Source organism: Equus asinus, chromosome 8 (assembly GCF_041296235.1).
Source record: "Equus asinus isolate D_3611 breed Donkey chromosome 8, EquAss-T2T_v2, whole genome shotgun sequence".
Classification (NCBI taxonomy): domain Eukaryota; kingdom Metazoa; phylum Chordata; class Mammalia; order Perissodactyla; family Equidae; genus Equus; species Equus asinus.
This window is the reverse complement of record NC_091797.1, coordinates 76064065-76091579: the sequence shown is the minus strand read 5'-3', so window position 1 is coordinate 76091579 and position 27515 is coordinate 76064065. Positions and strand designations below refer to the sequence as shown.

The 27515-nt window shown below is 37.0% G+C and overlaps 1 protein-coding gene across 3 annotated transcripts in view; it reads left to right on the top strand.

The window, feature by feature from the left end:
- Positions 1-27515, top strand: part of KNTC1 (kinetochore associated 1) — a 68189-nt gene that overhangs the window by 22301 nt on the left and 18373 nt on the right. For all 3 annotated transcript variants that reach the window (XM_044775960.2, XM_014858751.3, XM_044775962.2), the window contains 25 exons: positions 621-732; positions 1405-1548; positions 2007-2063; positions 2158-2259; positions 5546-5665; positions 5760-5903; positions 6420-6518; positions 7128-7231; positions 7388-7487; positions 7938-8072; positions 8623-8742; positions 11271-11343; positions 11973-12040; positions 14810-15087; positions 15833-16005; positions 16439-16536; positions 16977-17115; positions 17903-17959; positions 18457-18620; positions 19949-20053; positions 20431-20559; positions 21166-21282; positions 22108-22217; positions 25225-25432; positions 26806-26895. In XM_044775960.2, the coding sequence (XP_044631895.2) occupies positions 621-732; positions 1405-1548; positions 2007-2063; positions 2158-2259; positions 5546-5665; positions 5760-5903; positions 6420-6518; positions 7128-7231; positions 7388-7487; positions 7938-8072; positions 8623-8742; positions 11271-11343; positions 11973-12040; positions 14810-15087; positions 15833-16005; positions 16439-16536; positions 16977-17115; positions 17903-17959; positions 18457-18620; positions 19949-20053; positions 20431-20559; positions 21166-21282; positions 22108-22217; positions 25225-25432; positions 26806-26895 (3046 nt within the window). The remainder of the gene's footprint in view (positions 1-620; positions 733-1404; positions 1549-2006; positions 2064-2157; positions 2260-5545; positions 5666-5759; positions 5904-6419; positions 6519-7127; positions 7232-7387; positions 7488-7937; positions 8073-8622; positions 8743-11270; positions 11344-11972; positions 12041-14809; positions 15088-15832; positions 16006-16438; positions 16537-16976; positions 17116-17902; positions 17960-18456; positions 18621-19948; positions 20054-20430; positions 20560-21165; positions 21283-22107; positions 22218-25224; positions 25433-26805; positions 26896-27515) is intronic.

Genomic DNA, 27515 nt, shown 5'->3' with positions numbered 1-27515 from the left:
TAGTTAAATTATAGTGAACCCATGACATGGAATAAGAGGTAGTCCTTAAAAAGAATAACAGTTATATGTGCTGATTTGGTACAAGCACCACGATAATATAAAATGAATTTTTCTTTTTGGTGAGGGGGGGTTGGCCTGAGCTAACATCTATGCCAGTCTTCCTCTATTTTGTATGTGGGTCACTGCCACAGCATGGCTTGATGAGTGGTGTATACATGGTCGACACCTGGGATCCAAACCTGCAAACCCTGGGCTGCAAAAGCAGAGTGCACCGAACTTAACCACTACACCACTGGGCCAGCCCTTAAAATGAATTTTTTAAAGTACAGATGGTATATATAGAAAACTCTCTTTCATTTAAGAAGTAAAAATGGTTGCTTGTATATGCAGTGATTATCTCAGAAAGGACCTATGAGAAGAGATATGGCTTCTGCGGAGGATAAAGGAGTTCTGTAGGTCTGGGATAAGAAGGAAACTTACTTTTCACTTTATAATCTCTGGAACTGTTTTTTTCAACTTTTTGAGGGAAAAAAACTAGTTAATGCATGATACTATCCACTTGTAATGTATAACCTTAGTATATTTTTTTAAACTACTAATTTCTTCCTCTGACTTTGTAGTGGTAGTTCTTGGATTGAATTTCTGAATAATGAAGACGACCTTAAGGATATTTTCTTACAGCTAAGAGAAGGAAACCTTGTTTGTGCACAGTACCTTTGGCTTAGACATCGGGTAATATATTTTGCATTTTTTTCTTAAAGGCTTTATAGTTCCTGAGATAGATATCGGAAACTAAACAGGGTGGCAAGTGTAACTAGGTAATAGGATGTTTTCAGATTGTTTGATAAAATATGACCTGTCCCTCTTAGGATATTAACTCGGAGGAAATATTAAAAAGATACGATAGGAACTTACTTTATCTCATTATTCAGTCTAGTTAGCTCCCAAACTTAACTCAAAAGGTGATTTATTGATGGGCTTTTTTCTGTAGTGTTGTTGGAGAGGGTGTTCCTATTGCAGCTCAGATTGTGGTGAAGGATTGCCCATTAAAATTGCTGCTCTGCATTTTAGCATATGACGATAGGTCTAAAAAGTAGTATCTTAGTGTGATGCCGTTAATGGGCACGTTGCTTGTTGGGATTTGTACTATCACCTCCACTTAAGTTTTCCTTAGAATGCTATCTCTGCCACCTCATTAGTTATTTGGCACTCACTGTGCTGAGATTTCGTGGAATTTGTGGCTCCCAACTTGAATTATTTGTATAGAGTAAATCAGCTTTAGTGCTCATTATTAAATTAGTAAAATATTTCTTGAAATAACTTCCTAGTAGGTCTTTCCCTTTTGGAAGGCTGTCAGTTTACATTTGTCAGATAAATCTTAATTTCTCACACTGTATAATTTAGGCTAACTTTGAGAGCAGATTTGATGTGAAAATGCTTGAGAACTTGCTGAACTCAATTTCTACACCAGTCTCTTTGCAAAAGCTTTGTCCATGGCTTAGAAATGATGTCATCCCATTTGTGAGAAAGACTGTACCTGAAGGACAGGTAAGTTGCCTTCAGTATTTCCACTTTGGATGATTCAGTTTTATTCTTTTTTCTTTTAAGATTGGCACCTGAGCTAACAACTGTTGCCACTCTTTTTTTTTCCCCTGCTTTTTCTCCTCAAAGCCCCCCAGTACATAGTTGTATATTCTAGTGGCAGTTCCCTCTAGTTGTGGCATGTGGGACGCTGCCTCAGCATGGCCTGATGAGCGGTGCCATCTCCGCCCCCAGGATCCAAACTGTGAAACCCTGGGCCGCCAAAGCAGAGCGCACAAACTTAACCACTTGGCCACGGGGCCGGCCCCTCAGTTTTATTCTTTATGTTATATCATTGAAGATTAAGTCATGCTACTACCAGTTAGTTTGTTTTAGTGTCTCTTTTGAAAGATTATCATGGAGGTTTCAATTTATTTCAGTGATTATCTATCGAGTTTTGTTTTTAAATGATAAATCTGTTTCAGAAAATTCTTGCAAAATGGTTGGAGCAAGCAGCCAGGAACCTTGAATTAACTGATAAGGTAATACCAGTATAATTGGCACTAGAAAGACATTTTGAACACTCCTAATGGCATAAAATATTATTTTTAATGGTCTCTAATATTTTTTTTTAAGGCAAACTGGCCAGAAAATGGACTTCAGCTGGCAGAGGTGTTTTTTACAGCAGAAAAACCAGATGAGTTGGGATTGGCATCCTCTTGGCATTGGATTTCCTTGGTATGATATGGAAAATGAATTTTTAGTAATAAAACATTCAACTTATGTTAAAGGGTTTGTCTGCATGTCCTTAGAAATATATTCACTTCTTAAATTTTCTGTTTCTCTTTTCTTTTGTTGTGTACTTTTTTTTCTTAAAGATTGGCACCTGAGCTAACAACTGTTGCCAATCTTTTTTCTTTTTCTTCTTCTTCTTCTTCTCCCCAAAGGCCCCCCCGTACACAATTGCATATTCTAGTGGCAGGTCCCTCTAGTTGTGCTATGTGAGACGCTGCCTCAGCATGGCCTGATGAGCGGTGCCATCTCCGCCCCCAGGATCCAAACTGTGAAACCCCGGGCCGCCGAAGCAAAGTGTATGAACTTAACCACTCGGCCACCGGGCCTTGTTGCATACTTTTAAAATCCACAAAAAGGAAAATTTGCTCTTTTTCTTCTTGATATTTCTGTTACAACTTCAACATATTTTAATGTACCATTTTTTTAAAAAAATCTTTTATTGCGGTAACATTGGTTTATAACATTATATAAATTTCAGGTGTACATCGTTATGTTTCGATTTCTGTGTAGATTACATCATGTTCACCATCCAAAGACTAATCACAATCCATCACTATACACATGAGCCTAATCACCCCTTTTGCCCTCCTCCCTCCCCCTTTCCCTGTGTTAACCACCAATCCAATCTCTATTTCTATGTGTTTGTCATTGTTTTTATCTTCTACTTATGAGTGAAAAGATCATACGGTATTTGACTTTCTCTCTCTGGCTTGTTTCACTTACCATAATACCCTCAAGGTCCATCCATGTTGTCACAAATGGCCAGATTTCATCGTTTCTTATGGCTGAGTAGTATTCCATGTGTGTATATGCCACATCTTCTTTATCCATTCGTCCCTTGATGGGCACCTAGGTTATTTCGAAGTTTAGGTTATTGTGAATAATGCTGCGGTGAACATAGGGGTGCATGTATGTTTATGCATTCATGTTTTCATGTTCTTTGGATAAATACCCAGCAGTAGAATAGCTGGATTGTATGGTAGTTCTATTCTTTTTTTTTTTTTGAGGAAGATTAGCCCTGAGCTAACTGCTGCCAATCCTCCTCTTTTCGCTGAGGAAGACTGGCCCTGAGCTAACATCCGTGCCCATCTTCCTCTACTTTCTATGTGGGATGCCTGCCACAGCATGGCTTGCTGAGTGGTGCCATGTCCACACCTGGGGTCTGAACCGGCGAACCTCCGGCCGCCAAAACGGAACATGTGCACTTAACCACTGCGCCACTGGGCCGGCCCCCAACTATTCTTAATTTTTTGAGGACTCTCCATACTGTTTTCCATAGTGGCTGCACCAGTTTGCACTCCCACCAGCAGTATAAGAGTGTTCCCTTCTCTCCACATCCTCTGCAACACTTTTTGTTTCCTGTCTTGTTAATTATAGCCATTCTGACAGGAGTGAGGTGGTATTTCCTGTAGTTTTGATTTGCATTTTCCTGGTAATGATGTTGAACATCTTTTCATGTGCCTGTTGGCCATCTGTATATCTTCTTTGGACATTTTTCTCTATTGAATCAACACCAAAAGCGAAACAATATATAAACATACTCCTAGGTAGTATACAATCAGGTGTCACTTAGCGATGGGGATATGTTCTGAGAAATGCGTCATTAGGCATTTGTCATTGTACAAACATCATGAAGTGTACTTACACAAAACTGGACTATACTCTTAGGCTATATGGTACTAATCTCATGGGACCACTGCCATATGCAGTCCATTGTTGACAGAAACATCATTATGCAGTGCCTGACTGTAATTGGGATTTTCTGTATTAGCAGCATTTCATAGTTCTTTAAAAGAACAAAACTTAATAATACATTGATTAGTTTTCAAAGGCTGTATCAATTAGGTTTACTTCTTTTATTTAAACTAGTAAACTACTAGTTCTGGTTGCATTTCTGAGACATTCCAAGAGCTATTATGGCTTAAGTACCAATGAATTTTTTTTTTTTAAAGATTTTTTTTTTTTTTCCTTTTTCTCCCCAAAACCCCCCAGTACATAGTTGTATATTCTTTGTTGTGGGTCCTTCTAGTTGTGACATGTGGGACGCTGCCTCAGCGTGGCTTGATGAGCAGTGCCATGTCCACGCCCAGGATTCGAACCAACGAAACACTGGACCGCCTGCAGCAGAGCGCGTGAACTTAACCACTCGGCCCCAGGGCCAGCCCCCAGTACCAATGAATTTTTTGAAAGATCAAATTGAAAAAAATCTGGAACTTTCTGACTGAAAAAAATAGCAATGTTAGAAAGGGAAATAAGATCAGGAATATTGATGTTATAGTTGATGTTAATATGAGATTAATGAACTGAATTCATTATTTGGCTTCTAAATTTCTTATGTTCATTTCTTTTTCCCTTCAGGTTTCTAAAAACTAGAAAGCATTCGTTATATTGAAAACAAAGTATATTCTTACATTTTAAAAAAGTTTGTTGGGGTACCATAATTTAGTTTATAAGGTAACATATGAGACATCTCAGTATAATCTCAACTCTGAAGTTTTAAGTACTTAACACCAGCAGGTATGACCTATGTAAGGTCATAATGTACATTATTAAATTGCATTTATTCTTTAAATTCCTGGAGCCCAAAAGTAAATAATAAATTTCCTCCTACTTTCTGATACGGCAGATTCTTGTTGCTAACTGATTCTATGCTGTTAAAAATAAAATGAGAATTTTTTCTTTAAGCTTCAAGCAGTATATTGATGTATAGTCAATATATGTGATAATGTATATTGATCATTATGCTATATTTTCCATAGAAGAGCTTTTTTCTCTTGCTATAAAATACTACTTTGTCTTTTCCCTGTAAATTTCCTTTTATCAATATTGAAAGTTCTTTTGTTCGTATATAACTTTAGGAAATGTTATAGCTTTATATATGGTCATGATCTATGTAGATGGGACATTGAGGGCCATCTAAATGATGTTTGCTTACCTAAGCATATTGGGGTTCTGAAAAAATATTACACTAATATTTATAGTTTTTCTATATTTTTTAAGAAGAAAATTTCTTTCAGATTTCTGTTGGATTCTGATCTGTTAATTTGTACTAGTTCATTTTAGTTAAAATTATACAAAATTTAAGGGTTTAAATTTCAAGTTTCCTCTTATGTACATAATCATAATCATGGTCATTTCTTATTTTATCTGAAGTAATTCTGACCTTTTGTATATTTCCATCTCACACTTTTGTTTCATATTCTTAACTATTTTAACACTTTTGTTTTAGAAAGATTATCAAAACACCGAAGAGGTATGTCAGTTAAGGACTTTGGTAAATAACTTGCGAGAGTTGATCACATTGCATAGGAAATACAACTGCAAATTGACCCTCTCTGATTTTGAGAAGGTAAATGTCTAGATTTATCAGAATTATTATTATTTTTTATCATAGCCAGTATGGCTAGAGTTTGCAATTATACCATCTTTCTTTTGGCATCCAGGAGAATACAACCACCATTGTATTCCGAATGTTTGATAAAGTGTTGGCCCCAGAGCTTATTCCTTCCATCTTAGAGAAGTTTATAAGGGTTTACATGAGGGAACATGACTTGCAAGAGGAAGAACTTCTCCTACTGTACATAGAGGTAACTTTTTCTTTTGATCTAGTCTTTTCTCTTGGGTCTATGCAGTGTATGATTGTATTAAATATTTAGCTCTTTAAGGAATGTCATGTTTACTGTTAGGATTTATGCAGCTTATTGTATTGGTTAAGAATGTGGATTAACTCTGCTACTAATTGACTGGTACCTTTGAGCAAAATGGGATCATATTAGGACTTTCTCCAAATGTTATTGTGAAATAATAGCATGAGCTCAATAAATATTAGCAATTATTTTTTGTAGATATTAATAAGCTGCAATAATCTTATTTGTAGATTCTTCAGGAATATTTCCTTCTTAAGTTTTTTGTACCGTATAAAACTGAAGGCCAAAGTTTGGCAATTTTGCATTTTTTGACCATTATTCAACATTCATGGCTAACTAGAAGCTTTTGGTTTTTTACACATCCATAAAAGCTATTTATCGATATCTATATGTGTTTTACTTTTTTTTTAGTGAGAGTTTTAAGTTAAAAAAATATATGTTTATCTGTTTTTGAAGGATTTATTGAAGAGATGCAGCTCAAAGTCCACATCACTCTTTGAAACAGCATGGGAAGCGAAAGCCATGGCAGTAATAGGATGTTTATCTGACACAGATGTAAGTAAACAACAACCACGTAAATTTCCTTTTGAACATTGCATCTTTTCTTAAAACTTTTTTCTGATCATGAAAGCAACGTATATTTGTTAAGACTTTATGTAGTATGAAAAAGGAGTAAAAAGAAAATAAAAACCATCCATAATTCTATTTTCTTAATCATGAAAATATAAAAGTTTTCTCATTCCCACCCCCAGAAGAACCGCCATAGACAATTGGATCCATACGTTTCCAGGCTTTTCTATGGTTTTACAAACAGAGTCATTTTTTAATATGTTATAATATGCCTCTATCTTGACTTGGCACTGTTATTATTCACCATTATAAAATATGAATAAATCATGAAAAGTATTTTTTAAAACCAAGACTGTAGAAAGTAATGGAGCTATATGAGTTAATTTTCAGCAGAGAAAATACTTTTCTGAAATTTTCTAAATAATAAAATTGCTCTTTATATATGAAAATTGGAAGAAATATAAGTTTTTGTAATATTCTCGAGCTACCATACAGTAGGTGTCAGACCCCCTCTGCAGCTTGGGCAGTGTCATTAATTTGTATGAAACGTAAATCTGAAAGCTATTCACCGTCAATGTGTGCATATCTTTGTAGCTCATATTTGATGCTGTGCTTAAGATAATGTATGCGGCAATGGTTCCCTGGAGTGCGGCTGTGGAGCAGCTGGTGAAACAGCACTTAGAAATGGACCATCCCAAGTAAGATTACAGTCAGCCAGATAACTTTTTTGGTGTTGGATAAACGTCATCAAATGTTTTGAGTTCACGTTCATTTATGGTTTCTATCCTTTACTGTGTCCTTTAGTATTTCATAAAAAAGACAATCTATGTTAATATCCATAAATTTACTTTTAGAGTCAAGTTATTACTGGAAAGTTACAAACTCATGGAGATGAAAAAACTTTTACGAGGCTATGGAATAAGGGAAGTGAATCTTTTAAACAAGGAAATAATGGTAAGTGCAATCGTTGAAGAGTCTTTTAATCCCTTTGCTCCATTTCTAGGGCAACATGGGAAATTTAATGAGGATTTCATATTCTTAAAGGTTAATAGAGCTGAGTTCTCCGCTGCCTCCCTTTGTTAGATAGAATGTCAATAGAGTGTTCAGTTGTTTATTAGAGTAGTAAGGACAACAAATAATAAATTAAGAGGCTAAAGGAGTATCTCAAATCATCACGTTGTACACCTTAAAAATATGCAATGTTTATTTGCTAATTTTACTCCGATAAAGCTGGGGGGGAAAAGGAAGTCATAAAATTCAGAATATAAATTGTGTTTTAATTTTTCATGCATCTTAATTTTTTGCTGCCTTATTTTAATGAGTACTTTGTCTTATGAACAAATGATTTCTGGGTTCTCTCTGAGATTTCATAACAAAGAAATGTATTTGTTGTCTCTATTTCAGAGAGTGGTCAGATACATTCTCAAACAAGATGTCCCATCTTCTTTAGAAGATGCTTTGAAGGTGGCCCAAGCATATATGTTATCTGATGATGAAATCTACAGTCTACGGATTATTGACCTGATTGATAGAGAACAGGTATGAAAGTTTAATATTGTCCTTTCCTATGGTTTCTTTGTTAGCTAAATCCTTAAAAACTCAAAATAATCAAATTATCCAAATAGATTAGCCTAAATAAAGTTATACCAAGATGAAAACTTCGAATGTTATATTGGCCATGTTTTTCATGTCTATAGGTTCTTTAAAGGTATTTTGTGGATTAGTTAATGGGCTTTCATACTCTTTGGTAGTTAACAAAACTCAGACTCATGTTTTATTTGTGCTATAGAACCCTTTGATTCCAGAATAGGATATGGTTTCCTTTTTGTATTCTTAACTGTCTTGATTTCTATATAATTCTATAACCAGAGGCGTGCCTAGGACTTACAAAGGACAAAGGTGGTATTTTAATTTTTTTGTTTGCTGTCATCAAAAACAGAATTTTCAGATTTTTAAAACATTGTATCGTGATCTATTTTTCAAGATGATGTCTTTTCATCTTTAAATAGAAAAGAAAGAGGTAAGTGCACACTATCCTTTGTGCAAAGGTACCAGCTGTTTTTTTCTTCCTTTCAAACACTGTTTATAGGGTGAAGACTGTGTCCTTCTGTTGAGGTCTTTGCCTCCTGCTGAAGCCGAGAAAACTGCACAACGAGTAATCATCTGGGCACGATTGGCATTACAGGAAGAACCAGATAATTCTAAAGAGGTGAGGTTTTCACTAAATAAAATATAGATAAATGTAGTTTTTATGGGTAGTAATCACTAGGATAGAAAAGATAGACTTACGAATATGAATATCTGCTCTTCTCACCGCTCAAATGGCCTAATGTAAAAATTCCTGTGTAAATAGGCTACATAGAAAAAAAGCCAAGTATAGCTGCTTTGGAGCAGTGGCTTGCGCCAACACTGAATAATCTGGGATCTGTAAATCAGAAGGGTTAATCGAAATAGTAGTTGTACATACAGGGTTTTCCATAGTGCCTTGTAGTGTAAACAATGTTTTGCATTGTATGGGACGTAGAGTCATTTCTATCACATAATAATGTCAGCCACAGAACCAATGTAAATCTAAATAATCTTAGGACGTTGAAACGTAGAAAGTTTCAAGAGAGCTAATTTACTTCTTTATAGAGATAGGAAACAAATACCTACTTTATCCAGGATAATTGAGTTTTTTAAACCTTTAAAGATAGATACCTACCTCTTAATCTGTCCCAGCAGTCCACTTCAGTAATTTCTTCTCCTTGAGTGAAGTGAGTTGTGTGTTTTTTAACATCTATTAGTGGTCTTATTATGCAGTGGTCATTAGATTAAATAACTTTAAATGAATAATCCACTTCCTCTTAACGACAAAGTTGTGAAGTAGATCCTGTTGTTAGCTTCTTATAGGTTAAGTTCAAAAACTAAAATTTCTTTTTGGTAGAGGAAGATTGGCCCTGAGCTAACATCTATTGCCAATCTTCCTCTTCTTTTTTTTCCCTAAAGCCCCAGTACATAGTTGTATATTCTAGTTGTAAGTCCTTCTAATTTTTCTATGTGGGATGCTGCCACAGCATGGCTTGACAAGCAGTGTGTGAGTCCGTGCTCAGGACCCAGCCTGGCAAACCCTGGGCTGCCAAAGCAGAGCATGCAAACTCAACTACTACGCCACTGGGCCAGCCCCCAGAAACTAAAATTTTAAGATAAATGACTTTCTCAATGATATTAGAAAGTGGTAGAGCCTCAACTCAAACTCTGACACCAAAGTCTGTGTTCCTTTTTTTTTTTCGCTGAGGAAAATTCACCCTGAGCTAATGTCTGTGCCAATCTTCCTCTATTTTGTATGTGGGTTGCTGCCACAGCATGGCTGCCGATGAGTGGTGTAGGTCTGTGCCTGGGAACCAAACCCAGGCCACCGAAGTGGAGTGTGCCAAACTTAACCACTAGGCCATGGGTCCAACCCCTAAAGTCTGTGTTCTTAACCATCAACTTGCACCGAATCTCATAGTGAATATGTTTGAGTACTTTGTATGGGCCTGGCCCTTACATACATACGTATATCATGTCTGTTTTTTTGTTTTGCTTTTTTTTTTATTTTTTATTTTTTATTTTTATTTTTGCCTTTTTCTCCCCAAAGCCCCCCGGTACATAGTTGTGTATTCTTCGTTGTGGGTTCCTCTAGTTGTGGCATGTGGGACGCTGCCTCAGCGTGGTCTGACGAGCAGTGCCATGTCCGCGCCCAGGATTCGAACCGCGAAACACTGGGCCGCCTGCAGCAGAGCACACGAACTTAACCACTCGGCCACGGGGCCAGCCCCCTTGTTTTGCTTTTTTAAGATTGACCCTGAGCTAACATCAGTTGCCAGTCTTTTTTTTTCTTCTCCCCAAAGCCCCTCATTACATAGTTGTGTATGATAATTGTAGGTCCTTCTAGTTCTACTATGTGGGATGCCACCTCAGCATGGCTTGATGAGTGGTGCCACATCCTCGCCCGGGATCCGAACTGGTAAAACCCTGAGCTGCAGAAGCAGAGCATATGAACCTAACCACTCCACCACGAGGCCAGCCCCTATCATCATGTCTTTTAATTAAAGCTTTTCCCTCTTTGATTTTTCTTCACTTTAAAAAAAAAATCCTTTTTAGTCTTGAAGATAATGATTATTTGACTTCTGTTCTCTGGACTAAACAAGTTCAATTCTTTATAACTTTTCTGAATGTTTTGTTTTTTAATTTTTCCTTCTTTTCTCCAAAGCCCCCCAGTACATAGTTGTGTATTCTAGTTGTGAGTCCTTCTAGTTGTGGCATGTGGGACACTGCCTCAGTGTGGCCTGATAAGCAGTGCCATGTCTGTGCCCAGGATCTGAACCCGTGAAACCCTGGGCCGCCGAAGTGGAGCGCACAAACTTAACCACTCGGCCACGGGGCCAGCTCCTCGAATATTTTTTTCAAATAATAAAAACTAAAAAAACCCGAAACGTCTATAGCTAAAAGGTTATTTGGGAGAGTTGCGTATTCTACAGGATTTCTAAATCATATATCCGAGAGTCCATACTGGTGTTTTTTGTGTTTAGCTTATGTATTATTCAATTATGATCCGTTTCTTGGCTGCCCAACTCCCTCTAACATGGACCTCTCATTTTTTCAACCATTTTTATTGTTTTTTCTGATTCCATGGTTTTTTTGTGTTTGCTTGTGTGTATACTACTGAAGTGGCAAATAAAGAAAGTTGATTTCATTTTGTATTTTTCTTTTTAGGACAAGGCCTGGAGAATGTCTGTGGCGAAGACATCAGTAGACATTCTTAAAATACTACGTGACGCTCTGAAAGGTACATTCTACCTCTGTCCTCTCATCTTGGTTTTATTCTAAAGTTTATCCTTTTCAGAAGGGAGGGAGCATCAGTGACAGCTCTCATCCTTATCCACAGTTTTTCTGCCTCTGATTGTCTTTATTGATGTCACTCATTTTTCTTCATGAAAACTCTTGCTTGCCTTATTCTTTGATTAATAGTGTAAGAACTGAAGCATCTAAGATCAACTTATCATTTGTTTGTATGCTTCAGTAAGCTATTTAATGCCAGACTAGATTTCTTTGGTGCCTTGCACTTATTCCTCATGTTTGTCACTTATCATTTGGTTATAATCAGGGGAAGAACCATTTAAACATGGACTTAAATAAAACAATTAACGAAATAACTGTCTTGGGAAAAAAAGAGCTATAATTTATTTTTTAAAAATTGCTGTTTCTCTTATAACGCATAAACTTTTCTACCGTCAGAAAGAATAGATTTCTTTTTGTACTTAAATTGTCTTATCTCAGCATTTCACAAGAGGTACTGAAGACTTGAGATAAAACCAAAGCTAATTAAAATTTTACCTTTTAAAATTTTAACTTTTAACAATTCTGATAATCTGGGAATTTGGATATCTGCTCTAACTCTTAAAACTTTAATTACAGACAATCTGCAGAAGAAGGATGAATGTGAAGAAATCTTGAAACTGTTTAAAACTGTTGCTAGCCTGCAGGTAAAGATGTTAAGCTATATTCAGTGCACTTGACGCAGATGATCAGTCCCTCCTTAAAATTTTCTGCAGTAGCCTTCAGGGACTTTAGATATACTGATTTTCCTCCTCTTTCTCTCTCTCTTTCTCTTTAAAAACAGCTTTATTGAAATATAATTCACATACCATACATTTCTTTTTTTTTTTTTAAGATTTTATTTTTCCTTTTTCTCCCAAAGCCCCCCAGTACATAGTTGTGTATGTTTAGTTGTGGGTCCTTCTAGTTGTGTCATGCCGGATGCCACCTCAGCATGGCTTGATGAGTGGTGCCATGTCTGCGCCCACGATTCGAACTGGCGAAACCCTGGGCCACCAAAGCAGAGCGCTCGAACTTAACCGCTTGGCCACGGGGCCGGCCCCCATACCATACATTTCATATTCATTTAAAGTGTACTATTCCATGGTTACTGGTATATTGTAATATTAAATTTTTTAAATTGTGGTAAAATACAACATAAAATTTGCCATTCTTATCATTTTTCAATATACAATTCACTGATGTTAATTGCATTCACAATGTCGTGCAACCATCGCCACTGTCTAAGGTGAAAAATCACCTTAAGCAGAAACTGCACCCATTAAGCAGGAACTTCCATTTCTCTCTCCCTGCCGAATGCTGGTAACATCTAATCTGCTTTTTGTCTACATGAATTTGCCTGTTCTATATATTGCATCCAAGCAGAATCGTACAATATTTATCCTTTTGTGTCTGCCTTTTTTTACTTAGTATAATGTTTTCAAGATGCATCCATGTTGTAGCAAATTCAAACTTTTGAAACTTCTTTCTTATTTCTTCACGGTGTGGATACACCACATTTTGTTTATTTATCTGTGGATGACGCGGGTTGTGTGCAGTTTGTGGGTATTGTGAATAATGCTGCAGTGAACGTGGATGTGCAATATCTGGTCGAGGCTCTGCCTTCAGTTCCTCTAGCTGTATACCTAGGAGAGGAATTGCTGAGTCATGTAGTAATTCTATATTTAGTTTTTTAAGGAACTGTTCTCTCTTTTTTAATTGTATTTTAGTTTATGCTTTTTTATAAAAACGTTTTGGTTTGAGGTATCTTTTAAGGTTATTTAACTCAAATGCCCCTGAATAAGCTAACAATAGCTGTCATTTATTCAGTGCTTACTGTGTGCCGGGAGGCATCATTCCGAGGGTATCACGTATATTATTTAATTGTCACAATAGCGCACCACAGAGGGTGCTGTTACAATTCTCCTTTACAAATGAGGAAACTGGGGCACCACAGTTTCACAATTTGAAATATTGTGAAAGACAGAGAATTGTTTATAGACACTGGCCCAAAAGATGATTGTCTACTCCTTCATAGTGTCTTCAGTTTTTTTCTGTAAGTTTCATTCTAGATAATTCAATTTTTCTTAAAAATTAATTTCTGTTAACTCTGAATTGATTAACTGTCCTAAGATTTGAGATTTGAAATTAATTTTATTTTGGCTCAAGGGCCTTACTAATGTAAAAGATTTTGTAATTAGAAGGACTTTCAGAGTTAACTGATACATTTCATAAAATAGAAAATTACGTAGATTTGAGCATCTCTTAATGAAAATTTAAGATTAATGCCGGCAGATTTAACTCCCAACTGTCGAAAGAAGAAATAATTTACCACAAGTTTAATGGACCACTGTTTCTCAAAGTATAGTCCATGGAATCCTAAGGGTCCCTGAGTCCTTTCGGGGGATCTATGAGATTAAAACTATATTTATAGCAATAATAAATTATTTTTTCCATCCATATTCTCTTATGAGAGTACAGTGGTTTTTCAAAGGCTATATGATGTGATGACATCATCGCTCTGAAGGCTAATGGAATGTGTACTTTTATATACTCTTGTGTTTTAAGATTTTCTCAGTTTAATTTCTAATACGGTAAATATTGATGAATATCTCATAAACAAAAGTTTTTTGGGGTCCTCAATTTTTAAGAGTGTAAAGGGGTGCTGGGAACAAAAAGTTTGAGACCTATTGTATTAGACCATAGATATCTTTGTGAAAAGCAGCTGGGGAGTCAGCGTAAGTTAACTCCTCATGTTCTTGTTGAATTTGAAAGTTAGAGGTATTTTAAAGCAATGATTTGATCTAGGCAGAGTCATAGATATTCACCATGCTACTGTTTATTGAACATTTATTGTCCCAGGTCTACTGGGTAGAGGCCAGAGATGCTGCTAAATATTCTCCTATGCACAGGGCGGCCCCCACAACAACGAATTATCTGGCAAGATTGAGGCATGGCATCAAAGCAAAAGATGTGACTCACTCCCACTGCCTCTTAGTCTCCTCCCCTGGGCTTCAGTAGGATTCTTTTTATTGGATTAGAAAAAGAAGTTCCAGGTCTGGGGTTAGCAGCCAACCAGGATTTCTTTTAGAAAAGAGCAAAGCTGTGTTCTTCAAGCCACCAGGGTAGAATTGCCCAATTCTAATAATCCCTCCTTCCTTCTGCTCAGGGCTCGACAACAGAGGATTATCTGACCCAAAATGTCAGTAGTGCTGAAGTTGAGAAAATCCTGGGTTGTAGTGACATTTTCTTATTTTCCAAACTTTGTATAATATTATTACTTTCATAGCTTGAAATATACAGTCTTAAATTCTTAATTTACAAAGGAGTAGTCTTTGAGGGAGAGGTAATAAAGGGAGGTTTGAGACATAGCAATGATTTCTAACAACAGATAAGCTAAACAGACTTGGGGCTTTGTTTTGCTTGCCTTGCTGCAGGAGAACTTTGAGGTCTTTCTTCCCTTTGGGGATTATAGCAATAGTTCCCTGGTGGCAGAGCTCCGTGAACAGTACATTAAAGCTCACGAAGTCACACAGGCTACACACAAACCTAGGAGCACTGCAGAGCCTGTGGCTGCTGAGAAGAGCCTGAGCACTGAGTCCAAGCTTCACAGACAGGCGCTGGCCCTGCAGGTGTCCCGACAAGAGCTGGAAGCTGAGCTGACCCTGAGGGCCTTAAACAACGGGAATGCTGAAACAGCGCTGAGGAAATGCAGGTGACTTCTGGATCCCCACATTGCACTCTGAACTAACATCTGTTGCCAGTCCTCCTCTTTTTGCTGAGGAAGATTGGCCCTGAGTTAACAGCTGTGCCCATCTTCCTCTATTTTGTACGTGGGGTGCCACCACAGCATGGCTTGATGAGTGGTGCATAGGTCTGTGCCCAGGATCCTAACCTGCAAACCCTGGACTGCTGAAGTGGAATGCCCAGACTTAACCACTACACCACTGGGCCAGCCCCCGTTAGCCTGTTTTAGACGTGAGGGTCAAAAAGTGGTAGCATAGAAGACAAGTAACTAACACTCCATAGTTAGGTAACCTAACCATTGAAATTAGGTTACCTTGTACTCTGAGAGTTAACAATATCCCAAATGAGTTGAAAAGGAAGCACACTGTATACCATGAAAACATTTTTTTTTTACTTTCTTCTTCTCCCCAAAGCACCCCCAGTGCATAGTTGTATATTCTCATTCTGGGTGCCTATGGTTGTGCTATGTGGGACACCGCCTCAGCATGGCCTGATGAGCAGTGCTGTGTCCACACCCGGGATCCAAAACGACAAAACGCTGGGCCGCTGATGCAGAGCACGAGAACTTAACCACTTGGCCACGGGGCCGGCCCTCCTGAAAACATTTTAAAGACATTTTAAATGGTGGTAGTGGTTATATATTTCTCTAAGCAAGATGACTGCTTTTGCGTTCACTATGAGTATTCTAACCTGTAACTCTTCCTTTCCTCCAGAGACTTGTTTAAGTATCACTGCAATACTGACACTGGGAAACTGCTGTTTCTGACGTGTCAGAAGCTTTGTCAGATGTTGGCTAATGACGTCCCAATGACGACCCCTGTGGGACTAAATCTTCCTTCTGAGATACATAATCTAGCATGCCAAGCTGCCACCATCTGCAGTCCAGGTGACAAGATTTATAACAGGCATAGTTTTATATCCTCTGGTTCATTTCATGCTTGTCTCCCAAATGCTGTCTCCTTACAGTGGCCGTGTGGCAGCAAGAGAAGAGATCATCGTCTCCATTTTACAAAAGGATAATTATAATTGATTCTCTGTGGGGATTATTGTTTTAAAGTATTTGCAAATATTAATGTTGTTGATGCTATCCATTTTCATAGGATTGTCAAATTCCTTGCCTCCCCACATCTGGTCTTACTTTCCAGCCAAGCTTAAGGAAGAAGTTGAACCGCATCATTTGGGTAGTGAAAGCTATGTGAAAACCTTTCTCTCCGCTTGTGGCCTTCCTTAGAATTTTGATAGTAATTATTAAAAGGTTGTTTTCATTATTCCAAGCACATGAAATATTAGTTTAATGATTTTTCTCCATTTTCTTTCAGATTTTTTATTAGATGCTTTAGAACTGTGTAAATATACTTTAACGGCAGTAGAGCTTTCCAGACAGTGCCAAATGGATGACTGTGGAATTCTAATGAAAGTAAGTTGCTTTTGAATTTGTTTTCCTTAAGCAAAACCCCTGCAGTCCATTATGCACCACTTTTAAATGTAAACTTGCATAGTTTGCAAAAGTACTGAATCTCCTTCCTGTATTTTATTTTAGACTCAAAAACTGCGTAAGGGCTTGAGAGGCGTCTCTTTTCCAGTCACATTTATTGGCTTTAATTTGCTCTATCTTTTGAAACCTTGTGCCCCAAACAAAGCGTCTCTGGATATTGTCCTTATCTTAGAGTAACAATTTAATTTCAAGTGGCATTATTATAAGCCATAGACCAGAAGAAGCAGACTACAGAGTTGTACTTGACCATCAGAACTGTGTTTGGCTCTAATAAATCTGATTCTACATTCTGCTCGGTGAAGATGGTATCTGTGTTTTGGAGTGTACTTATTTGTGTCTTTTCTGTATGATTTGATATTTAGACTTCTTTTGGAACTCATAAAGATCCATATGAAGAGTGGTCCTATAGTGACTTCTTCAGTGAGGATGGAATAGTTCTCGAGTCACAGATGGTGCTGCCTGTTATTTATGAATTGATTTCATCACTTGTGCCTCTTGCTGGTAAATTTCATGTGTGTCATTTTCTATGTATTTCTGCTTTGTGCAAGTTTAAACTGTAGAGGTTGGAACTAGAACTACACATAGTAATATGGATGAATTTCACAGGCATAATGCTGAGCAAAATTAGCCAGACACTAAAGAATACATACTGTATGATTTCATTTACATACATTCCAGTACATTCATTTTCGTTCAAGTACAGAACAGGCTATAATGAAGCCATGCTGAAGGAGCTCAAGGTGGTGGTTACCCTTGGGGTGGGTAATGACTAGCAGGGACAAGAGGGGGCTTCTGGATGCTGGTAATGTTCTATTTCTTAGTCTGGATGCTGTCACAGGGATGTATTCACTTAGTGGAGATTTATCAAGTTGTACACTTATCTGTGTAGTTTTCTCTATTTATACTTAAGGTTTTTTTTTTTTTTTTTTTTTTTTTTAAAGATTTTTATTTTTCCCTTTTTCTCCCCAAAGCCTCCCGGGTACATAGTTGTGTATTCTTCGTTGTGGGTTCTTATAGTTGTGGCATGTGGGACGCTGCCTCAGCGTGGTCTGATGAGCAGTGCCATATCCGCGCCCAGGATTCGAACTAACGAAACACTGGGCCGCCTGCAGCGGAGCGCGCGAACTTAACCACTCGGCCACGGGGCCAGCCCCCTATACTTAAGTTTTTTAAGTAGCAGTTTGCTTTAGAACATTATCTGATAATAGCACGCTATTTAAATATCTTTGGGAACGTGTGCTTTGTAAGAGAGTTATTTTATTGTTATTTAATTTACTCTCTTTTGTAGAAAGCAGGAGACATCCCTTGGATTCTGCGAGTTTACCGTACTGCTCCATTAGTGAAGGTATTTGACATGAGAAATGTACACCGTTGTGTTATAATTTTGTACATACACCAATATAGAAATTCCTTGAAATCCTGAATATGAATCTGACTTAACGTTCTTAATGTAGTTTCTTTGTTATTACTGTTACATTGTTATTCTTCCAAAGAGTCAGGAGAGTGTGTCATTTGGCTTATAATGTTAACTTTTATGAATCTGTTCATAAATTTTGGTTGTCTGAGGTTTTCTTCAGAGAGTGATTTGAGCATCTCAAAATAGGCGGATTACAGTCAAAGTAGTTCATTATCTAGTGGACTTAGTTATTTTCTGGTTTAAATTAAGTCTCATGTTAACTCTCTTATTTATTAACTTTGAGAAATAATTCTATGACCATTACCTGAATTGAAAAGGTAGGCTGTCTGTGAAAACAGTTTGCACTAATATGATCTTTATTTGTTTAAAAACAATCTAAATATTAAGATACTTTCCTCAAATAAAATACTTTTATCATTCTACAGGAGATGGCCTTATTTTACCTATTATAAATTCCATCTCTGCCCTGCTTCAGAACCTTCAGGAATCTAGCCAGTGGGAGCTGGCCCTAAGATTTGTAGTGGGTTCATTTGGTACCTGTCTTCAGCACTCCGTGTCAAACTTCATGAATGCCAGTTTGAGTGAAAAGGTATAGTTACCAGAACAAATACTCTCACTTTGGGTGAATATAGATACAAAAGCACTGCCAAACAAAGGAATTTGGAGTCTACTTTTTCCTGGTTGGCTCTGTAGCAACGAAATGGATGATTTGTCGGATTTAAGAAGCTTTTGTTGAGCATCTGCTAAGATTCAGATGTAGTTCAAGGTGCTGGCACACGTTTCATACTCGACCTTTACAACAACTCTGAGAGTCTCCATTTTGCAAATGAGGAAGCTCAGATTCAGGGAGATAAAATGAATTACCTGAGGTTTTAGGTCACAATGATAACTCTCATTCCAGCCCAGTGTCCACATTAGGTCAAAACTATCTGCTGTTTGTTTTATTTTGGTCCAAATTATTATAATTATTACCTGACAGCATCACTGAAAAGATTCTAAAAGACAAGCTACTTGTTGATAAGTTGCTTTTGAAGCTTCAGAGGGAATTGTGTTCATGTCTACTCTGTTGATATTTATTAAATGCCAATTTTTTTTTAAATTAACTTTATTGAAGTATAGCTTTCAAAATGAAAATGCACGTTTTGAGTGTATCAACCAATGTATTCACCTTGTCACTAACACCACAATCAAGATATAGAGTAGGGGCCGGCCTGGTGGCACAGCAGTTAAGTTTGCACGTTCTGCTTCTTGGCGGCCTGGGGTTCACCGGTTCAGATCCCGGGTGCGGACACGGCACCGCTTGGCAAGCCATGCTGTGGTAGGCATCCCGCGTATAAAGCAGAGGAAGATGGGCATGGATGTTAACTCAGAGCCAGTCTTCCTCAGCAAAAAGAGGAGGATTAGTAGTAGTTAGCTCAGGGCTAATCTTCCAAAAAAAAAAAAAGAAGATATAGAGTATTTTAGGGGCTGCCCTATGGCCAAACAGTGAAGTTCGTGTGCTCCACTTCGGCGGCCCAGGATTTCGCTGGTTTGGATCCTGGGCGCAGACCTAGCACCGCTCGTCAAGCCCTGCTGAGGCGGCGTCCCACCTAGCACAGCCAGAAGGAGCTACAACTGGAATATACAACTAGGCACTGGGGGGCTTTGGGGAGAAGGAGGAAAAAAAAAAAAAGTGGCAACAGATGTTAGCTCAGGTGCCAATTAAAAAAAAAAAAAGATATAGAGTATTTTAAAAGGTTCCTTTTTGCCCTTTCCCAGTCAACCCTGCTCCCCAACCCCAGCTTTTTGTCATTGTAGACTAAATGCCAATACTTTTTGCATATAATGATGAATTTTCCAAGTTTCTTAATATTTAAGAAGAGTTTTCAGAAGGATGCATAGAGTGGACCTAAAGATTCTTTTGTTCTTTTCTGAAAGTTGTTTGGAGCGGCCACATTGGTTAAACCAAAGCATGTTGTTACGGAATTGAAAGAGAAAGCCGTTACGTTTGTTAGGGGAAATGCTACTACACTGTTGCACAAAGTGAGTATTTGTTCTTGGTGAGCTCTTTTTCTTTTGCTCTCTTTGGTTGCTTCTGATTTCTCAGGTTAAGAGTGAGGAGTCTGAGGGAATGTTGGGGATTTGAAGAGAAGTGATAAAATCATCATGCAGGAGAGAAGAAGGAAGGAGTTCTGTGCCATACAGAACTTGTCATTGTTCCTTTCCTTACATTTATAATAGTGAGAAAGGACAGTAAAACTAAAGAAACAAGTCGAAACTATGTTACTATAAGTAACTTTTCATGAAACATTTGTTCTTTCATAGGATCTATAGTTAAATTTAGTGACAATCAAGCCTTTAGAGACTGAATTCTGTTTTGATTGTGAAGAATTGCTTCTCCTGGTGCTTTCTTCCCATAGGTATTTAATTGTCGCCTGGTGGATCTTGACTTGGCGTTGGGTTACTGCACTCTCTTACCCCAAAAAGAAGTGTTTGAAAATCTCTGGAAGCTCATAGATAAAGCCTGGCAGAATTATGACAAAATTTTGGTATGACCCAAGGAAGCACACCTTCAGTTCTTGACGTATTAAAGATGTAGGGGAAGAAATAGTTAGTTTTGCCACCAGATCTTAAAGATCTAGCAAAGGAAATGTCATACTGACTCACTGGGTTTCTACCAGCTTTTCCTTGACTAGTGATGCAGGCCATAAGTGTTGCTCAACCCAAAGAATTACGATACTTTTTATTTCTTAAAATCTGTATGCCGCCATAGAACCTCACTTCCTCTATTTACTCTAGTGTGTTTGAAACCTTAGACCTATGAGCCAGTTCTTTTTGAGGACAAGTTTTAACAGATGCAAAACTTCTCTTTGATGTTGTTTGTTTTAAAATTTGCTTTTTTGGGGGTTTGGCTTGTAGGATAACTAAAATTTGGCCTTTTCTTATGAAGGGAAGCCAGACTAAATTTATGGCTTCATAATAGAAGCTGAATAATCTAAATTTTGTGTAAATAATGACTGTGTACTGTGCAATGTGTAACATTCCACGTTGTTAGCACAAAGAAAGGTTATGACTTTTATTGTTGAATTTCATCTGAAAGGTGTTAGAGCATACTCTATTTGCAATTGAATTTTAATTCTATTTTAATTTTTTAGGCAATATCTCTGGTGGGCTCTCAGCTGGCCAGTCTCTATCAGGAAATAGAAATGGAGCTTAAGTTCCGTGAACTCAGCACTGATGCCCAGTGGGGTATTCGTCTTGGTAAACTTGGTGTGAGTATTCTTCAGAGTGCCATGAAATTTTATCCATTCTGATAATTACCCAGTTTGAAAATTTAAAACAAAGATCTCACTGTCCTTTACTTTTGGGGAGAGGAGGTATATATACTGACCCATAAATTTTAGTTATATTAAGTACATACATTGGTGCTTTCAAAGAAATAAAGACTTTTGCCTCATTTCCTTTTTTCTGTATTTCTAAGGAAATTAGAAGAGACCTGACATTTTCATCTGCTTAGTGTTCTCATTTGTAAGAATATATCTAGTATTGGCATTTATGCTATTTCAGGCCTAGCCTTTAGCCTCATGTTTCTGTTTTGGTCTGCTTTTATTTGCTTAAAGACAATATTAAAATGTATATACAGGTGTACCAAGCTTTAAGAACTCCTACTAGGGAAAAGTAAGTGACCTTTACTTTTCAATTTGCAAAAGCAATCAAACAAAATCCTGTTTTCTTTACTATACATGTAAGACATTTTATTTTATTTGCAAATAGTTGACTTATCAGGAATGGAACTACTTCAGAAATTATATATTTTGAAGCCTAATTCTTATGCAGTAGTGGGATGGGTTGTTACTAACAACCATACTTTACTGACGAAGAGCCAAGGGTTTGTGTGGAGTAAGAGAGACTTGGACCCACAGCCAGATACACCGAAAGTCTCAGAATGATGGTCGATTTGATAAAAATAAAAGTTGAAGGAGCTATGGAACAATATTTGTCGATAAAAAAGGATAGTAAAAAGGCAAATCACAAAAGTGTCCTTTTTCTGATACATTTCAGTCTAGTGGTTTTTGTTTTGCTCTTTTTCTTTCTAGATTTCTTTCCAGCCAGTTTTCAGGCAACATTTTCTCACCAAGAAAGACCTTATTAAAGCTCTCGTGGAGAATATAGATATGGACACAAGCCTCATTCTGGAATATTGCAGGTAATTCTTTAAACTTTAACGGTATTTTTGCTGTTGGCTTAACAAACTGCTAATTCTTACTGAGGGAACACAGTAATAATGATGATTACCATAAGTGGTCCATAGACCTCTGATGTTTTCTTTTTTTGTTTGTTTTTTGTTTTCTTTCTTTCTTTTTTTTTGCTGAGGAAGATTCACCCTGAGCTAACATCTGTGCCAATCTTCCTCTATTTTTTAGTATGTGGGCAGCCAGCACAGCATGGGCACTAACAGAGTGGTGTAGGTCTGCGCCTAAGAACTGAACCTGGGCCGCCAAAGCGGAGCGGGCTGAACTTAATCACTAGGCCCCCAGGGCTGGCCCTGATAGTTTCTTTTGCTCACCTCTAAACTGAATAAATCCATAACCAGATTAAATTCTCTTAAAATATCACGTTTTTAATTCTCTGTTTAGTGTTTCCCTAACTTGCCTCATATAAAGCCATCACCTAGGGCACTTGATTAAAAATATAAATTCCTAGACCCCTCTTGGCAGTTCTAACTCAGCAGGTCTAGGCTAAGGCCCAGGAATCGGATCCTTAATAGCCCCAGGTGACTCCCCTGATCAGCAGAGTTTGGGAATATTCTTCTGAGCAATTAAACTTCTTAATCAGATCAACTTAGGGGCAAGGTAATCTTAAATTAAAAATTAGTGAAAAATATGATTTAGGGGGAATTTTTAAAAATAATTTAATAAGTGAATTTTAGAAATTGACAATGTCATTTAGAGCTACCGCTTACTGTGATGAGTAGGAGTAGATGTGTAATTTATATCTCAGATATTTCTATCTAATAAATATGATGACCAATTTGCTGGCACATTATTAGTTTTAAAGTACTTTCACGCACATTATCTCGTTTAACTTTTACAATTTTTATTGCACATTATCGCAAGTTTATATTTGAGAGAACAAACTCATATTAGGTGACCTCAAGGTCAAATAATAAGTGACTGCTTCTAAAATACTGGAGGTGTTATATCGCTCGTCCAATTTCTGACAGATTAGTAGAATCTGGGTTATTGATAATGAGGCTGCTTGGTGCATTTCCTCACTAGGCAGGTATCCAGTTCTTTCTCCCTGTGGGTGATGCAGAGTAGAGTAATGACCCTGGCTATCATCATCCTGAACCTGCGGGTCAAGGACTATGGGCTGCTCTTAGCTCTAAGTGGCTCTGACTTAACTGTACTTTGAAGGAACAGAACTCTGCATTCTCTGGGTTGAACTGCTACAAATCCAGAATGGGGTGTGCACACTCCCTCTTGCTTATTCATTTGAACTCCTGGTAGATTTTTGTGTGTTGTTTTATGGGACTGACCCCTTTTCTGACATGTAAATAGCTATAATGATGTCAAATTCGTTTCGCAATCATTGTGCTTACATGGCATTGATGATTTGTATTTGTATGACAGTGACACTTGCCTCACGAAGTCCAGCTGAATAAATTTAGATAACCTTTAGAATTTCAGGGCATGACTTTAAAATGGTCATACTTAAAGCTTTTCTTGATATTTTGGTTATTCTGTATAGAAAATTAAACTATCACTGTCTTGTTAATAAGACTTTCAAAGGCGTTTCAGTTATCTCTTTGTCTGTACTAACCTAAGTCTTAATTTTTAAATCTTTATTATTTTTTCTAATTCAGGTGAAACTTGTTAAGATAGAGGGCCCATATAATCCTGCCCTTCAGGGATAATCACTGTTAAAAGAGTTTCGCCTATATTTTTAATATTTTTTTCCTATGCATATACTAACATGCATTTTTTTTAAATTTATCAAAAACAGGGCCAGCCCTGGTGGCCTAGTGGTCAAGTTTGGTGCGCTCCGCTTCAGTGGCCCAGCTTTGGTTCCCAAGCGCAGACCTACACCACTCGTCTGTCAGTGACCATGCTGTGGCAGTTGCTCACATACAAAAAAAAAAGAGGAAGATTTGCTACAGCTGTTAGCTTAGGATGAATCTTTCTCAGCAAAAAAATATCAAAAACAGAATCATACTTTACATACTATTTTATAGCATGTATCATTCATTTAACAAAATGTCTTCCCAGATTGGTGCATCTAACTCTTCCTCAACTGTGTTGAACTCCGTGGTATTCCTTTGTATGAATAAGTTGACTAGCCCCTTACTGATGGATAATTGAATTGTTTCCAATTTTTAAATATTACAAACAGTTGTTGGAGTGGTATTCTCATATGTGAACCCTGGCTACTTTTGTGAAGTGTATGGAAGTGGAATTCTATTAAAGGACATAAATTTTTTTTTTTTTAATTTTAAAGATTGGCACCTGAGCTAACAGTTGTTGCTAATCTTTTTTTTCTGCTTTTTCTCCCCAAATCCCCCCAGTACATAGTTGTATATTTTACCTGTGGGTCCTTCTAGTTGTCGTGTGTGGGACGCTGCCTCAGCGTAGCTTGACAAGCAGTGCCATGTCCGCGCCCACAATCCGAACTGGTGAAACCCCAAGCCACCAAAGCGGAGCGCGTGAACTTAACCACTTGGCCATGGGGCCGGCCCCAAGGACATAAATGTTTTTGATTTTATCATAAATTTACCTCTGTTATTGTGCCAATTTACATACCCACCAAGAATATCTGATTTTTAATTTTTTTAATTATTTTATTTTTTTTTTGAGGAAGATTGGCCTGAGCTAACATCCATGCCCATCTTCCTCTACTTTATATGTGGGATGCCTGCCACAGCATGGCTTGATAAGCAGAGTGTAGATCCACACCCGGGATCTGAACTGGTGAACCCCGGGCCACTGAAGCAGAGCATGTGAACTTAACCACCCATGCCACTGGGCCAGCCCCAAGAGTATCTGATTTTTTAAAGGCAATATTTCACTCTGATGACAGGTAGATTATTATGAGACTGGACATTGGGAAAGTTAGATTTCAGTGGTGGGAACACCTACGTAAGTTTTCTGTGAGAAACTTTGTGTGGAAATGCTTCCCTTTGGTGAGATTACTATGTAACTGAATACTTCTTTTAGCACATTTCAGTTGGATTGTGATGCAGCTCTTCAGCTATTCATTGAAACGCTCCTCCAGAACACTAATGCCAGCCAAAGCCAGGGAGATGCAAGCACAGAATCCACAAGGCAGCAGCATTCCAAACTCCTGGCCAAAGCCATTGAAATGGTTCCTTTACTGACGAGCACAAAAGATTTGGTCATCAGTCTTAGTGGAATACTACATAAGGTAGATGAATGGTGAAATGAGTGTATCAGGTCGTTTCTAACATCCCTCCTACTCTTAATTAATTAGATACATAGGGTAACAAATTGGAATTGTAAGTCCCATATTTTTTATAAACTTTTAATTTTGAAATAATTTTAGATTTCTGTGTTTTTAATAGAGTTTTATACAGCAGTTTTCCTGTCTTATAGAAATAGCCTTTTTTTTAGATTTTTGAAAATAGCACACATTTTTTGAAAAAGATCAAACCAGAGAGAAAGAGATAAATCAAAATGAGATTTCCCTATAACCCCACTGCCACAGATAAAAATGTCTATAGTTTGGTGACTATCTTAAATATACTACCGTGTTACTCTCTTTTTTCACTTAGCGTATTGTCATTACATGTCAATATATATACATCTATCTTATTTTTGACAAGTGCATATTTATTGGTCCACTATATGGATGCACATACTGTATTTAACTAGGCCTTTATGGATGGACATTTAAATTGTTTGTAAATTTTATTATTATAAATTGTTATAGTGAATATCTTCATATATACATATTTTCCCTCTTGTCTGATTTTTTTTAAGATTTTCTGAGTTGGAACTTTTAGATCAAGGGGTAGTTTGGTGGAGGAATAAAGGTGGATGAGAAGGGGAAATAAGATTGCAAGACTGCATGAAATACTTCAGTTTTATGTTTTGCCTGTAATTCAGCCAAAAATTATACAAATTTGCTCAAAATTTCTAGGTACTATAGAGATCATCTTCCCACTTTATTCAGTGTTATTATTTATGTGACTTTAGTTGACATTTAAAAAATGGAAAAAAAGTAACGCTATGTGGGCAAAAACAAAGAACAAAGAGAATACTTCCTTTCTTTTTATAAGCAGGTATAGATGCCGCCCAATTCATTCTTGCTTTTAGTATATAGGTAGAGCTAGAGTGGAATCCTTTAAGGAACTTTTCCTGGGAGCCCACACTTTTAGTTCTGTCCCTTCTAAGAAAAGGTCAATTTCCTCCGATTCTGATTTCCCATCATAAATGGAAGAAATAGAATTTTAATTTCAAAATCTTATGAAATTTAGATATGTTTATTCTGTCTAGGTTTTTAGTACCCTAAGAACATCTTTCTTTATTAAAACTATATTGCCTGTATAGCTTTTTCCTAAAATAGCTTTTGAAACATTTTAAAACATGTAGGTTTATTCTAATAGAGCTAATTTTAGAAATGAGGAAAATATTTGTCACTTTTTAAAGAATAATCTAACATTGTAGTTTACTGAGATTTTTTGTTTGTAATCTCTACTGATGAACATAACTGAATAAAACCATCTGCCAGCCAGGTAATGTCTTCTCAAGTTTTGATATATTTTTGTTTTTATACAGTTGGATCCCTATGACTATGACATGATTGAAATTGTCCTGAAAGTTATAGAAAGAGCTGATGAAAAGATAACCAACATTAATATTAATCAGGTATAACACGTATACTGTAGATTTTAAAATTGCCTTTATATTTTTATTTGGATCATTAAAAACATTACAGTTATCTAAATGTCTTTCTAGACTATCCTTTGAGCCCGTCTTAACTCCGTGTTTTATTCTAATTCCTTTTCTTTAAAAGGGATATAGAAGTAAAAAGATTTTTCATGCTCTCTCTATTTTTTTCATTTATATTAATTCTATTTTTACTTTACTGAGGCAATTTAAATCTCTCCAAGAGTGTGAAGTCATTAAAGGACTGATTGGAAGAATTAAGGCAAAATTATTTGACCACAAAAAAGTATGTGGGACTCATTTAGATTAAGCTTTCCACATTAGTAGGTAGGTCCAGAACTGACGCAATTCCAGTACTTTCCGTAACTTCTCAGTCTTTTCTGAATTTTGGTCACAGTAGCTTTTATATCTTTTTTAAAAATTAAAGAAAAGTACACTGATTCAAAAGGTTACACAAGCCCCAAAAATATAAGATATAAACTTGAGAGGTAAGGGATACGGAGGATTAATTTTAGATCTGCCTATGTATTTACAAATGAAATCAAGTAGGGAACTGCCAAACTCTGATTTACGAAACATCCCACCAACAACAGGGTTCC